The sequence below is a fragment of the Pyrgilauda ruficollis genome, unplaced genomic scaffold, assembly GCF_017590135.1.
Source record: "Pyrgilauda ruficollis isolate IOZ18807 unplaced genomic scaffold, ASM1759013v1 scaffold1, whole genome shotgun sequence".
NCBI lineage: Eukaryota > Metazoa > Chordata > Aves > Passeriformes > Passeridae > Pyrgilauda > Pyrgilauda ruficollis.
The window spans coordinates 17333838-17348247 of NW_024508100.1; the positions used below are offsets into that span (position 1 = coordinate 17333838).

Here is a 14410-nt window from a genome sequence, read left to right on the forward strand (position 1 = left end):
TAACACAATTACTGACTCAAATATAGCTCCTCTGCTGATTGTTTCTCTCACATTTACATGACCATCTGCTTCCCATTTTTGCCTTGTCACACATTTAGACCATGAATCCCTTGGGAAGGAGCACATTTCTATGTTTGCCTCTATACAATATGGGACTAAACAGGACTCAGGGTTTTAGGCCCCACTATTAAACAAGCTATTATACTTTATGGGATTGATAATTTTAAAAGACAGGAAACATAAACTTCAGTAATTTAAACACTAGACTGTGTAAGTTTGGAAAAACCAAATGTAGAAAAGAAGCTTAGCTGAAGAGGAAATGAATGGGTTTATGCAACCAGCTATATTTGGTTTTCCTTTATGCAAACTGGCTAATGATTGTGAGAGTTGTACCCTTTTCCCCACTCTTCCTTTTACTCCTTAAAAATAAAACAATCATTTTGTATGGTAAATACTGGGGGTAGGGAAATGTTCCGTGACCTAGTGCGGTGAATGATGACGAACTAGCCAGAGAGAATGTATTTCCTCTTAAGTATCTTATAAATATTTTAAAGGGCATAACAGGAAAAAAATTGTATGTTCAGATCACCTCCAAATTGTAGCCCTTGTATCCTCTAGGACACTGCTACAGCAATAACACCTCACAAAAAGGTCCATCTTCCATGTGAGCTGGCCCTACTCCCTCAAATGCTTATAAAACAGTTGACAGCTACCAAAGATAATAGCGAATTAAATAGTACAAGAATGTCTGCTTAAAAACAAAACAAAACAAAGGAAAAACTAACTAACTAAAAACAGAACAAAACCAACAACAACAACAATGACACAAACCCCAAAACTGTCAAGGTAGAAATGAGAATCTACTATGAGAATAAAACATGGCACTTCATGCTGACTAATACAGTCAGGAAGCCACCAGGAGGAAGTGGAAGATCTGGCTGACCTTACTGGTTTGAAAAGAAGGACATTTTGAGGAGGAGCCTAGCAGGATTTAACATAGCTATGCATATTATTATCAGCTTACACAATGACCAACAGTTACAAATCAAAATAGAACACCTTTTGTAAAACTGATAGCATCTACCTTTCTTTGCCTTCCCCTACAGCAAACACACATGCAAACAAGTGCAGGTGTGCTCAAGCAGTACTGGTAACACCCAAACTTCCCTGCCTTGAGACCTGCCCACTGCTGCCTCTTAGTTTGATGCAAAAAAGCTGCATGGAAAAGCAAGAACGTGAAGGGGCAATGTGGGAGCAGAAAACCTGTCAGCTAGATGCCTGGAGGTATGGGAAGAGAGCAGCTGTAAAGAAGTGGAGCAGTTTCTAATGCTGCATTTGCCTCAATCCAGGTGCTCCCCATTCCAGCTGAAGTATTCACACAGGCACATAACAATTAGCAGGTACTGCCATTGCCAACTGTACTGGTATAGCTTCGTGGCAGTACAGCTACACATATGTAAGATAATTAGCATGTATTTTTCTATTATAAGGAGTGCAGACTAAATCTGACCTTTCTCTGCATTTTGAGAAAACGAATGTAGCCAGATATTTCCACTACTCTGTCCATCCTGACTGCCAAAGGAGCTTCCCATCAGGTTGCAGCCAGACATCACGCTGGCAGGATGCTCTTCCCCTGTGCTGAGAAACGTCACAGCATGCACCCACAATTAGGGGGCATGACTGACCCCTGCACAGTAGACACACCTCTCAGCTAGGAGACTGTACTCTAGCTTGGATGGCATTATGAACAATCCAAAGATATAATACACAATTTATTCTATTACAGTACTATTTCATGTACATGGCAGTTAGAGTTGACTGCTACTGTTGTGATCCCGGAACTGCATATTTTTGGAATTGCATTTTTTCAACTGTTACTATTGCAAATTTCCTGGATAAACACTTAATATATGTATACCTTTTCAGATAACACAAATAAAGGTTAAAATCATGACAGAATATTGGTTATTTGGTGAGTAGGCCATACTTAGGTGATTAGCTATGCCATATGGATGGTTCATCTGGCAAGTATAGTGTTTGTTATTTGAGTATTTGATATTGATAGAATCATAGACAGGCTTGGTTTGGAAGGGACTTTAAGGACTACGTAGTTCCAATCCCCCTGCCATGGGCAGGGATGCCACCCACTAGACCAGGTTGCTCAGGACACCATCCAGCCTGGTCTTGGACACTTTGAGAAATGGGGCATCCACAGCTTCTCTGGGCAACCTTTCCAGTGCCCCACTACCCTCTGGGTAAAGAATTTCTTCCCAACATCTCATTTCTCCTTTTTCAGTGTAAAACCATTCTGCCCTGTCCCATCACTATCTACCTGTATAAAAAGTTGCTCTCCTTCATTTTTATAAGCCCCCTTTAAGTACTGGAAGGCCACAACAAGGTCTCCACAGAGCCTTTTCTTTTCCAGGCTGAACAACTCCAGCTTTTGTAGCGTGTCTTCAGAGGAGAGGTCCTCCAACCCTCTGAACCATTAAATCACTTTCTTTTTAATCTCCTGAAAAGTGTGGGATTCTGCCAATTAGAAACAATTCTGCTGAAGTGTCACTTAGTTTGCTTTGCCCCTTGCTATGACTGCTCACATACCTTTATCATTTAAGGATTCAGTTATTCTGCTGTGCATCACCTTGATGAAGCAAAACCCTTTTGTGACATCAGACCTACTTCCTCAGTAATGAAAAAACTATGTCAAAATACAAAGCATCCAAATTTATGAGGCTGTAACTGTGAGACTTCTTTAATTTTCCTGATAACAAGAAACACATGCTTCTGATCAATGAGACCCTCTAGATTTTGATAACCAGACTGATTAAAGCCACTTTTCTTCCTTGAAAACTACAAGTCTAAATCAGTTTCATGGCTTTACTATGAAGAAGCCTAACTTATATCACTAAATCCCACACACAAAAGCAACACCAGCTTTCGTGTCTTGAATAGCACACAGAACAGATCAAATTCTTCCCTCACTGAAATAAATAGCCATTGTCTGTACACAGCATCTGTGTGCAATATCACCCAGCAGTTTGACACTTTAGTCATGAAAATGCAAAATATCAGGCCACCTTGTACAATGTACAATCCATGGGCTTAATTCAGCCTGGCCAGGGAGAAAGAGAAAAAATCACCTTTGAAAATGCATTATCAGTCTTAACAACTGATGACAGTGTATGGATTATTTGTATTCAAGCAATAATCATATTTATCTGTAATAAACAGGGGGTTCAGTTTGAAAAGGAACAAGCAGAGGGTGGCAGTGGGAGCCAAACATCCAAAACTGACAGCCATAAGTCACCACTGAAGTTAGGCTGTGGCTCAAGAAGTTTTATACAAGTTTTTGAGGAGTCTTGATGTGTCAGGTTCTCCTGCCCTCACTGTTAGCTGCACTAGAAATACATGCAAGCTGTCCAGTAGGCAAATAATATTCTCAGTGGAGAATAAAAGTGGCTGACAGACCTGTGCAGCTCTTCAGCTCTGTAAAATAAAGAAAAATAGGACAATCAACAATAACCTTGGCAATCACCTTGTGCTGGCTGGATAGCATAAGGCTCTTTCTGTCAGACACTGACACTCCTTATTCCCAAATATAGAGCCTGCCTCTTTCAAAAGAGGAGAGTAAGCTGCAGCAGAAAAAGCACTTGCACATTTTTCTTTTCTTGCAGAGCAGCACAGATAGGAAGGACTGCAGGGGGACTCAAAGTCAATCCACAGGTCATACTCTGTCAGCAGGATGGCACAGCCAGGTGTCTCACTAGGGCTGGACTGCAAGATGGCTGAAGCACAGGAACAACACCTCAGTGCTGCATTTTAAGAAAGTATGAACAAAAAGACCGAAGTCAGTTCAGCTAGCAAAAAACAGACAGACTAAAATAGCCCATGAGGTGGGATCTGCTTCCTATAAGGGACCATATTACAGTTCCTCAGTTTAGTTCATTTATTTTAAATTATATATGTCAATTGAGTTATTCCCTGAAGTAGATTTAAAATAAATTTCCAGATTAAGATTCAGTCCAGAAAAATGAAATTAGATTTTGATCCAGCTCTAAGTATTGGTCTCAGTGAAGATTTGAGCACAGACTGTGCTCTCCACAGACCATGGTATAATAATAGTACAGTTTGGGTTGGAAGAGGTCACCTAGCCCATCCCCTCTGCAATGAGCAGGGACATCTTCAAGTAGATCAGGTTGTTCCGATAATTCTGGGCCCAGGATGGTTTGGGTTCTCCTACTCCCCAAGCCTGCACCTGTTCCGAGGCCCTCTGGTCTCAAAACACGTCAGGAAAAAGCCCACAGGCTTTGGAGGGTTCTCTGTATTTTAAGTAAGATAGTTCTTACAGATTATATTCAACCAATAGTAGTGATTAGTGTGTGGCTAAGTTATGTTCCTCATCTTTTTTCCTTCACATGGTTTTTCCTGTTATTCTCTCCCCCCCTCTAGCACGGGCTGGTATTTTTTTCTACTGTATGTTTACTAAATTTCTAAATATAGTTCCTCTCAACTCTGCCACTCCTCCTACAGTTTTTCTGTGCCTCTTTTATACTATCTGTCATCCAGATCAATTATTCCTCTGCCTCCACGCCTCAGTAACACAGAGACACACAGAATGGATTGGGTTCAAAGGGAGTTTAAAGGTCATCTCATCCACCTGCCCTGCAATGAGCATGGACATTGCGCTTCCTTCCTCCAGCCTAGGCACCTCTGAGCCTTTGTCAGACCTAGCACATGCTGAGAACAGTCTCTGAAATCTTCTGAGAGGTGTGAATGCCTACTTAGCACAGAAGGCAACTGCACCTCCTGTTAGGAGAAGCTTGTCAACTCCTAGAGCTCTCTAAGGTTATTCCCACCCCACATTCTCTGTATTTCCTCTGCACACATTTCCATGCAAACACTTTCTCTTCCCATACTTGCTTCTGTGCATATGTCTCCTAGCTGGTTAGAATTTGGCATCCATGTTAGCAAAGAAATACCAACAAAGTCAATTGTGTTTGCATTACTAGTGAGGCAGACAGACTTAATTTTGATGAACAAGGATTTCTGTCCATGACAGAGACTGGTACCTCAGGGCAGTAGCCTCAGGTTTTACTGAGGAGAGCAAAACACAGCAAACTGATGGGGAAGACACTGGCAGGATCAAGTCTGAAAGATGCCTCTGCTAGAAAAAGTCATCAGAAGGAGGTGCCTCAGGCCCCTGGGAGATACATCATTCAGGCTCAGCCCAGATAATACCCATGTAGGAAAAATCTCCTTACTTGCTAAGGTAATCTAAAGTGGGAAAGGATGGAGGAGAATAAAAAGCCAAACAACAGAAGCATCAGGGTCTGTGGGATGAAAACTCCAAACAAACTAAAACAAACAAACAAAAAAAGAGACTGGATTAAAAATAATGATCCAAAATCAGAATTTATCTGTTGAGATCTACTAGAGAAGCTATTTTAATATTGTCTCCCTCACCTTTCTGCCTCTGCTCCTGGAGGTGTCTAAAAGGAATTTAAAAATAAAAATCAAGACAGAATAAAAAATACACCATGAACAAAAGTAAGACTGACCTTTTTCTGTTTCTATGTAAACTTAAAAAAAATACTGGAAAAGGTGCCAAACCATTTTTATGACTCAAAAATATTTCTTCTTTCTTTTTCATGACATTATCTCTTGTTTTCCTTTTATTTACTCATAACACAGCCACAGTTTAAATAGTTTAAATATGAGTTATGTTATTACCTAATCTAGAGTCAGATACCTTGTGTTTCTCAAATCTGATAAAGAAAAGCAGACTTCTCTTAAAGCACACTGTGACTTGAAACACAAGGCTGTGGGTTTGGAGTCAGACATTATTCTTTTTATCTTCCCCAAGGTCTCACACTTGAAAGAAAAAGAAGTCCCACCTCATTCTCTTAGCCGGCGCCACCATAAATGTTTTCAACCACCTTCCCTTTTTCAGCATTTGTTTTACTGATGGGAATTGTGTCCTGCCCTCCTCAAACTAAGACTAATTAGTACCTCCTTCCATTGTTCTAATTTTTTCCAACTTTTTTTTAAGAAGTTGCTCTTCTGTATCATATTTCTTTAAAGGAAGAAAGTCAGTCTTTCATAACAGTTCGTCCTTGTCTCCCTGTGAACACTTCTTTAATACATTGCAAGCACATTATATCTAGACTATCTTTTGACACGGTCAGCTAAAGGTCAGCTGGGGTAAACATCCAAAGCTGGGCCTCTTCCATCTCTTTCACTGAAGAAAAGAATCATCATTTTAAATGAAACAAGCACTGATACTGAATATGCAAACCACAAGGCTGTTCTACACTGTCACACTGCAAGAATCTGATTATTTTGTAGAACCTGGTACAAGTTCATCCACAGAGACATACTTCAGGAGATTCAGCAGCTACTAAAAGCTGAAAAATTCAAGTTCAAAATTTGGGACAGTAAAAAAATTTAATTCTAGGCCTCCTTCATTCATTTTACCTCAACAGCTGTCTTATGCCTGCAAAAGCTCCAAGTGGTCCAGTCCACATCTAAAAAAACTTCTAAAAAATCTCTACTGAACATTTTTGCAGAGCTTTAATGCCAGGTGATCTATTAGTGTTCAGGATTAAGTAACTGCATAATTACTAGTGACAGACATTTACAGGCCTTCAGAAATTTCATGGTCAAGAAAGAATAATATCTAGGATTAATGGCAGTTTGATCTCAATTCTGAGAATCTGAATGTTAAAGCCAAGGATTTTACTGCCACTTTAGACAGGCAGCCTTTTTTCAGGGGAAAAATAGCCCCCAAAGTGTTCTACAAGACAGCATTCCACATCATGTCATGTTTTTCTGAAATTATCAATTTAGCAGCAAGGCATATCTGACAGGACAAACATTTAATAAGGATGCCAAGTTTCTAAATTCAGTATCAGTTAACATCCATCAGTTAACATCATCCATTGTTGAAGTTTCTAACCCTCTTTTGTTACAAGCCTGCAGAACTTGCCTGACTCAAACTGCTCCAGACAGCAGCTTATTGATATTATTTATCCATTAACAGAACTATGAACATCACACAGTACACAAGCCTTTAGAGCTCGGTATCTAAAACAAGATAAGTAGGATTAAAGCATGATTTTTCATGCTATAAAAGCAATTTGTTCCCCAGAATGATGCTTGACTTGAAAGATTAATAGAAGGAAAGGGCAAGGGGGAAAAAAAAGCCAGCGTTCAGACAGTGACATTGTAAAACTATATTCCTATTTCAGGGATGTGAAATAATTCATAAGATAATACAATGTACACTGTTTTCCATATGTAATAGTTTATTCATGCCACAGGACAGATCCAGTTGTAACTAATCAGTGGAAAAGCATAATGCAGTAGCTGCAGAGATAATTCCAACAGCAGCTGTAATTTAAAAAACAAAACAAAACAAACACACACCAAAAACCAGGAAAGTGCTTTCTGTGAAAACTACAAGAGCAATTTCAATTTATAATTGCCTTCCATGACAGGCACAAATGTCTTTACAACAGAATAAAGGCCAGCATTTACAACTTCCCAATGCTTAAAACCTATAAGCAATATTTTTTGCTTTTAAAAAAAAAAAAATCACAAAATTTGTAAATAAAATCCCTGACTAGGAAATCTGTCAGATAAAACTCTAAGCAGAAGCACCCTGACTTGAAGTGCCCACTCTGGGCTAGAAGCAACATCTGTTGTTGGAGCTGGTCTACATACAAATCAGAACTGGGTTCACCAAACCTATAAACTTTAAAGCCAAGCCAAGGGCTACGTGGGCATTTCAGAGGGCAATCCTCTTCAGATGAAAAACCCTGAATCAGAATTCCTGCTGTGATGTTGCTGAGCTATGTGGGGTGAGAATACACAGTACACGGTCTGCAGAGATGTGGAAGGGAGTCTGTAATCCAGGGAGAGAAGCAGCTGGCTTAAAAGCCATTCCAACAAGCACTCAGCTACATCAAGGTGGTTACTCCTGATAGAAATTTCTGCTTCAGAACAGTTCATGTACACAAAGACAAAAAGCATAGGTATGAGCAGCTATACCCTGGGATAAAACCAGCTGCTGAATGACTTGTAGGCTGCTAGAGGCTCCAAGAATGAGACATCTGACATCAGGTATTTAGTTCAGCGCTAACACCAGAAGTACTCAGATTTTAGAGGGGAACTGTTTTCATTTACATTTCTACTAGCATAATTGCTGGTGTGCAGTTCAAACCATGCCTGAGAAGAATAAATCAATACTACTTTCCTTGGATGTTTTGTAAATAAATTACTCCAGAAAATACCCTGACCTTGCTTCATCAATTTCTGTTTTATGGAAAGTGAGCCACTGTCTTTAGGCATTGGCAAAAATATGTGAGTTTGTAGAGCATCTCAAGAGAAAAAGAAGAGCCTGAATAACAACGGACAAAACATATTAAACAACCTGCCCTGACTTATTAACTTGAAACAAGATAGCCACCACCCATAAAGAATATTGGGCATTTTAGGGGTTTTGGATGTTCAGATCTGGGACTTCAGTTTAGGTTCAGAACAGGAATGTTCTCAAGGGTCCAAATTAACAAACCACTTTTTCTTATAATAAAAGGCTCTGGCATAAGAACCATATAATAGATAGTTCTTAGCATCTCACTGGGTCATGCAGTGGTGTAGCAAAACACAGAGAGACTCCAATTCTAGGAAAACTCTGGAATTTTACTGTAGTACAATGGAGGTGCAACATACTGCTTATAACAAAATGCCCATTCCAGGAATTCGTCTGTGCCTCAGAAAAATGTCACCTCAGTGCTCAGTGGATGTCACAAGGTCAAGTGAATGGAAACAAGAAGATACTAGGAAAGAATAAATCTGCTTCTTTCAGGTTTCAAACACCTTGAGAACTCTGCATTTGTAGTTCCCACACTTAAGAGGATGCTAAAATGCAAAAAGACTCAGAGAACACCACAAGGACAGTTCATATGTTCAAAACAATGTCAGTATGAGTAATATTTAAATACATGAGCACTGAGGGGACAGTACAGGACCTCTCCTATGGTGACAATTGGACATGATAGTCACTACTTCTTCTAATACAAGAATTACGAGGCACCAACTACTACTAGTAAAAAACAGGTCCAAGTCAAACAAAAGCAGGTGATTCCTCACACAGGCAAGGCTGGTCTGTGAAAGTACTAAGTAAAAGATGTGGTAGATGCTAGCAGTTTACTGTTTCCAAAAACAGCTGGGCAAATTCATGGTAGAGAACTTTACCAACAGGTGTCAAGTGGAAAAAAAAATGTAAAAAAAAAGCCCAACCAAACAACAAACCAACAACCCACACCCAATACTTGACTTACTTGACTTACAATTCTCCCAGTCATAAAATTGCTTAGGAAACTATTCTGAGAGAACATCACTAAGAATTGTTAAATTCTTCCCCAGATTTTTCCCCAATTAAAGACCATTGCCAATGCACAACAACCTACAAAGACCTTGAACAGTACTCCATTCATTCCTGTGCAGACATCTTTGTTTTTAGCTAACAAACCCTTCTAAACATGAGCATCATTTTCAATGCAATTGCTCATATTTTAATTTCATAATGCTTCACTCACTCTGTCTCTCCCTTGCCCTCCCTTTCTCTCTTTTCAGATTAAGAAAAATCCAGATGGGGTGCAGGTGCTGCAAAATGATACAAAGGTACAATAGAACAAGAGTTGCTTAGACTGAATAAAAGAAAAGCATTAAACCATGTGTCTTTGCTCCCTCACACCTTTTGCTTTAATTAGCCACTGTAAAAGGTTAGAGTTTTCTCAACGCTTACAGCATCTTCAGGTATAGGCATAGAGATTTCCTATGAAAGTCCTTTTAATTTACTGTAATTAAGGTCTGCTTCTATAATTCCTATCCCACAAAAGGAATTGTGTTGCATTGAAAACTCTTCTTCAGTAAAGTTTTTATCTAATTTAGGTAGCATGGGCTTTCCTTAATTCATGAGGAACAAGGAGCACACATTATGTCAGATCCTCCTCTCTCCCAAGCAATGTAAATGAACAACAGCTCCTTGCTTCCATCATAGCTGTTAAATGTAGCTTGCTGGGGGAAGAATTCCCATATCAAAACTCTCCCTAGAGAGGAGGACTAGCTAGTTTTATAAAGACCACATTTCAGCTCCACTTGAGGGTTACTACTTTCCCTTGGCCACTTCTGTAGAACAGGCAAGGAACTAGGGAGAAAATAGAGCTATGAGAGAAAAAAGAAAGATAAAGAAAAGAGAGAGGCCCTGGGAGAGGTAAGTAAAGGAAATTACAGAGCAAGAAGAAGAAAATTATTCTTTGGGGGGGAGCGGGGAGGGAGAAGGACAAAAGACTTGAAAGAACACCAGGAAAAAATGGAACCTATTTTAGCATCTATATGAGGACATATTAATTAACAATCCATTTCATGACTACTCATTGGCTAATCAGCTAATCAGCTCCCCAGAGAAAATAAAAAAATAAGGCTGGAAACAAGCAATGACTAGCACACAGTTCTCCAACATCCTCCTTATGCTCCTGGTGAATCTCAGTACAGGGGTTAGTTAGGATCAGTCCCAGGAGACAGCAGCCAACAGCATATTCAGCATTTCCATTTGGTTTAACTCATTCTCAGGACCCAAGGTAAAGTTCAGTGACACTCCTTTCTCAAGATCTTCAGTTTAAAAAGGAAGCTTAATCTTTTTTTACTAATTATATTGAACATCATAAGTAACATTTCCTTTACAAATTTTTCTTACTCCAGCTACATCTTTGATCCAGAAGAAGTACAATCATCTGGATGCATTCATGAAGTAAACAGCTATAAACACAATGAACAAGGCAGCAATAAATCCAAATTCAAAGAGAACAGTGAAAATGAAGAACCCAAAAATGAACTGCAGAAGGATGAGGTAAACAAAACAGAAAATAAAAATCCAGTCAGCAGTATAACAGAAACTCTCTGGAATCACAGAGGCAATGATTCTCAAGAGGATGGCCTTGTGAAGTGTGCTGCAAAGCTTGATGTTGCAGTCAACGGCGGCAACTCCTGTGCTCAGCACTCCATACCCAACCCCAACACAAGCCCAGTGAAAGAAACCAGTGAAAAGGGAACCTCCAGCCAGTCAGAGGCTTCTCCAGCCAGCAACAGAGACTTTTACACCAAATCAAACAGGTCTGGACAAGAGCTTGACCTAGAGACAGGCAGTCAGAGTAAGGCAGCCAGCAATGTGCCTCACAGTATTCCAGACTCCCAGTCTGCAGGAGACAGCATCTTTCTCAAAGGAAACTCAATACTGGAAAGAGAAAACAATACCATAAGACTGCCAGATATTGATTACCCCCAAAATGGCAATCAAACTGGGAACTATGTTGAAAAGGACAGCTTTTCAGTCAACTGCACACATTCAGACCAAAACACTGGTGCTTCAGCAATACAGGACCAGGACCTTCGTGTAATCCCACCTTGGCCTGTGAAAGAGAGCAGTACTGAACCTTTTAAAACTGACTCTGCAACTCTGAGTGAGAGCCTTACTGCTGGTATCACTGCAGTGGCTGTCACACAGGCATCCACACACACCAACCATAAAGATGTCAATGGAGGAATTGAGGAGGAAGATGCAGAAGTTGCAGCAGCTCTGGCTGCACTGGAGGCTGCAACAGCAGGAGAAGACGTGGAAGATGATGACGAGTACTAGATGGTTTCTTTCTAATACACCAGGAAAGATCCAGATGTTATTTCTGGATCAATATGAACAGATATACAGCACACATGGAGAGCTGTTATGAGCAGCATATATAGAAGGAGTTGGGACTAAACCTTGGTCCCTTCACCTGTTTTATACAGCCTTTTAATTTCTACTGCCTGAGGTACAGAAGACCTCCATTGATTAATGGTAATACTCTTCTCTGGGCCCAAACAAAGGAGGGCAAAGTATAATTTCCTCCACACAGAATATTCAGTTGTACACCCACCTCACCTGCACTCGTGCAAGTGTTTCCTTTTTATCTCATGAGGGTCTGTGCACACTGCATGTTCCAGGTTCACAAAACTCCCATTATTTAAAATAAGACTATTGAAGCCATGGAGTTAGAAACCACATATTTTCATCATTAGCAGAAAAAAACTACATAAATGAGCCAAAGTTCTGTGATCTACTGAAACATGAAATAGGGAAGGCAGCTTGGACTGAACTTTACTGTGGCTATGGTTCCATTATGGATTAAGCCTAAATCTGTGCACGTGCACCTGGCATTGGAATGATAACATCATTTTTCCCCACACACCTCTCCCTTGACTGTGTTTGATACCCCAAGTGTTGCTGCTTCAGTTCCTTAAAACAGCAGAAGTCCAGTCAAATCCAAGAGAGTGAATAACTTTCTGTCAGTTTAATGTGCAAAAGCAGCTAATGTAAGAACTGCACACACACTCTGTCAGAGAGGCCAGAGAGATCAAGACTCATTCCCTACCAGTTTGGATATATTAAAACTGTTGTAAAACAACAGCCTGAAAAGTCTGAACTCAACTAAATTTTACAGGTGCATGTCACCTGTCTTAACAATACAGCTTGCAAACAGATTGTGTCTCAAACATCTCCAGCAAGATGTGTTTTGTTTATATTAAAACAGCAAGAGCCAATGTGGACTCCTCAGCTCCTACAGCTCTGCTGTAGTGCCTAAATTTATACCAGGAAAGGGACCAAGCTTCCAAACTGGATTAAGCATAAAATCTAAAAATAGTTCCATTCTTGGAGGGCTGCATTTCTAATGGGAGAAAAAAAAGGAGGTAGAGACTAATTTGGTGCTGCCAATTCAGGAAAAGTATGGTTGAAATAGAAAGTGCTTAACATTTTATACTGAAATTTTGTGGTTTCCAAGTTTTTGTTATAAACTCCTAATAAATTTTTTACCATATGAAAAATAATCGGGTAGCTTTTTTACTTTATGCATTTTCTGAATATAAAAGTTACATTTAAGACATTCAATAAGATATAGCCCTCATTAGATACATGAAAAACACCAACAATGTATTTGCCTACAGTATATGCTGATTTTGATTTCTCAAAACATTAATGGTACTCCTAGGAGCAATTAAAACAACCTAAAGTCTCAGCTTCTAGAGAACTATATCCAGCTACAGGCAAGAGTCACAACATTGTATCTGTAAAATAAAAAAGCTTTATATGGTTTTAAAGTATTGTAGTACTGTTGACTTCTCTACCACTTTACTATTTTGATAGGCCCTTCTAAGCCTTCTCCTACGTGCATACGAGTTTTACATAACCATTTGTCTTTCAAAGACTGCTACAGTACTGAAAGTGGGTGGAAGCGCCGGCACATTGCCAGTAATGAGTTATGCTGAGAGTGTCACCAGCCCTGACCGTCCCTGCCCAGCCCCATTCACCCCCGGGGGCAGACCTGCCAGCCCAGCCACGGGCCCTGCCGGAGGTGCCTGTGCTGGGGCTGTCCTGGTGCTGCTGGCTGCCCCATGCCCTGGCTGGGCAGCAGGACAGACTGGCTGTGGGATCCAGCCTTGCTATCCCCAGGGAACCCCTACTGCTCCCCACATCCCAGCCCCAGGGAGCCAGCAGCCCCTTGCTGCACCATGACATGAACCATGGAAAACAATTCAAGTAAAAAAGATGTTACAGAAAGAAATGCAACAAACACCCCAGAAAACTTACCTGATTTTTTCAATATTCACTCAATTAGATTTTTCTAACCTGAGCTCCCAGCTCAAACTTCAAGTGCAAATCACAGCAAGTTTCTCACCTTGATCTCCAAGCATTAAAACATATTACAGGAAAGCGCCTATAATCAGACACAACCCAGACAACTGTGATTAAAAATCCCAGTGCAGTTTTTAAATTTAAAAAAAACCAAAAAAACATTTGTATGCATTTTATATTTACATACATACCTTCAACCCTACCATGACAAGATCAAGTGTCAGGAATTGTTAGCTTTTTTCAGATTACAGTACAATTTTCACAATAAATGTGAAAGAATCACTTATTTAATAAATAATTTTTAAATGCCACACACAATTTCCTCCACAAATAGATTTTAAATAACTATGTGAGAACCAGATCTTATTCAGTCCATCAGATGTTGATTCAAATAACGACAAACACTGCCAGCTTGAAGAATCCATTTTGCTACAGCAATTGTGAGAGAAAAATTCAGTAACTTGTGAAAGCAGAAAATCACAGAGAAAAAATGCTACTGGAAGCAAGAGTAAACTGTATTTTAAGACTTCTGTCAAAAACTACATATTTTTTAAAGACACCCAGACACTGTAACTTCAACTACCAATCAACTATGTTTCCTACATTCAGAGGGGTCACTTATGAAGTATCATTTAAGTCTTTCAGTTTTGCTTTGATACAAAAAAAAAAATTAATATGGGA

General features: G+C 39.8%; 1 protein-coding gene across 1 annotated transcript in view; it reads left to right on the forward strand.

Annotated features, from left to right (window-relative positions):
- Window positions 1-13135, forward strand: part of CUNH4orf19 (chromosome unknown C4orf19 homolog) — a 40406-nt gene extending 27271 nt beyond the window's left edge. Inside the window, exons 5-6 of the mRNA XM_041490437.1 lie at window positions 9637-9684; window positions 10765-13135. Of these exons, the coding sequence (XP_041346371.1) occupies window positions 9653-9684; window positions 10765-11698 (966 nt within the window). The 5' untranslated portion in view covers window positions 9637-9652 and the 3' untranslated portion in view covers window positions 11699-13135. The remainder of the gene's footprint in view (window positions 1-9636; window positions 9685-10764) is intronic.
- Window positions 13136-14410: the final 1275 nt, after the last annotated feature.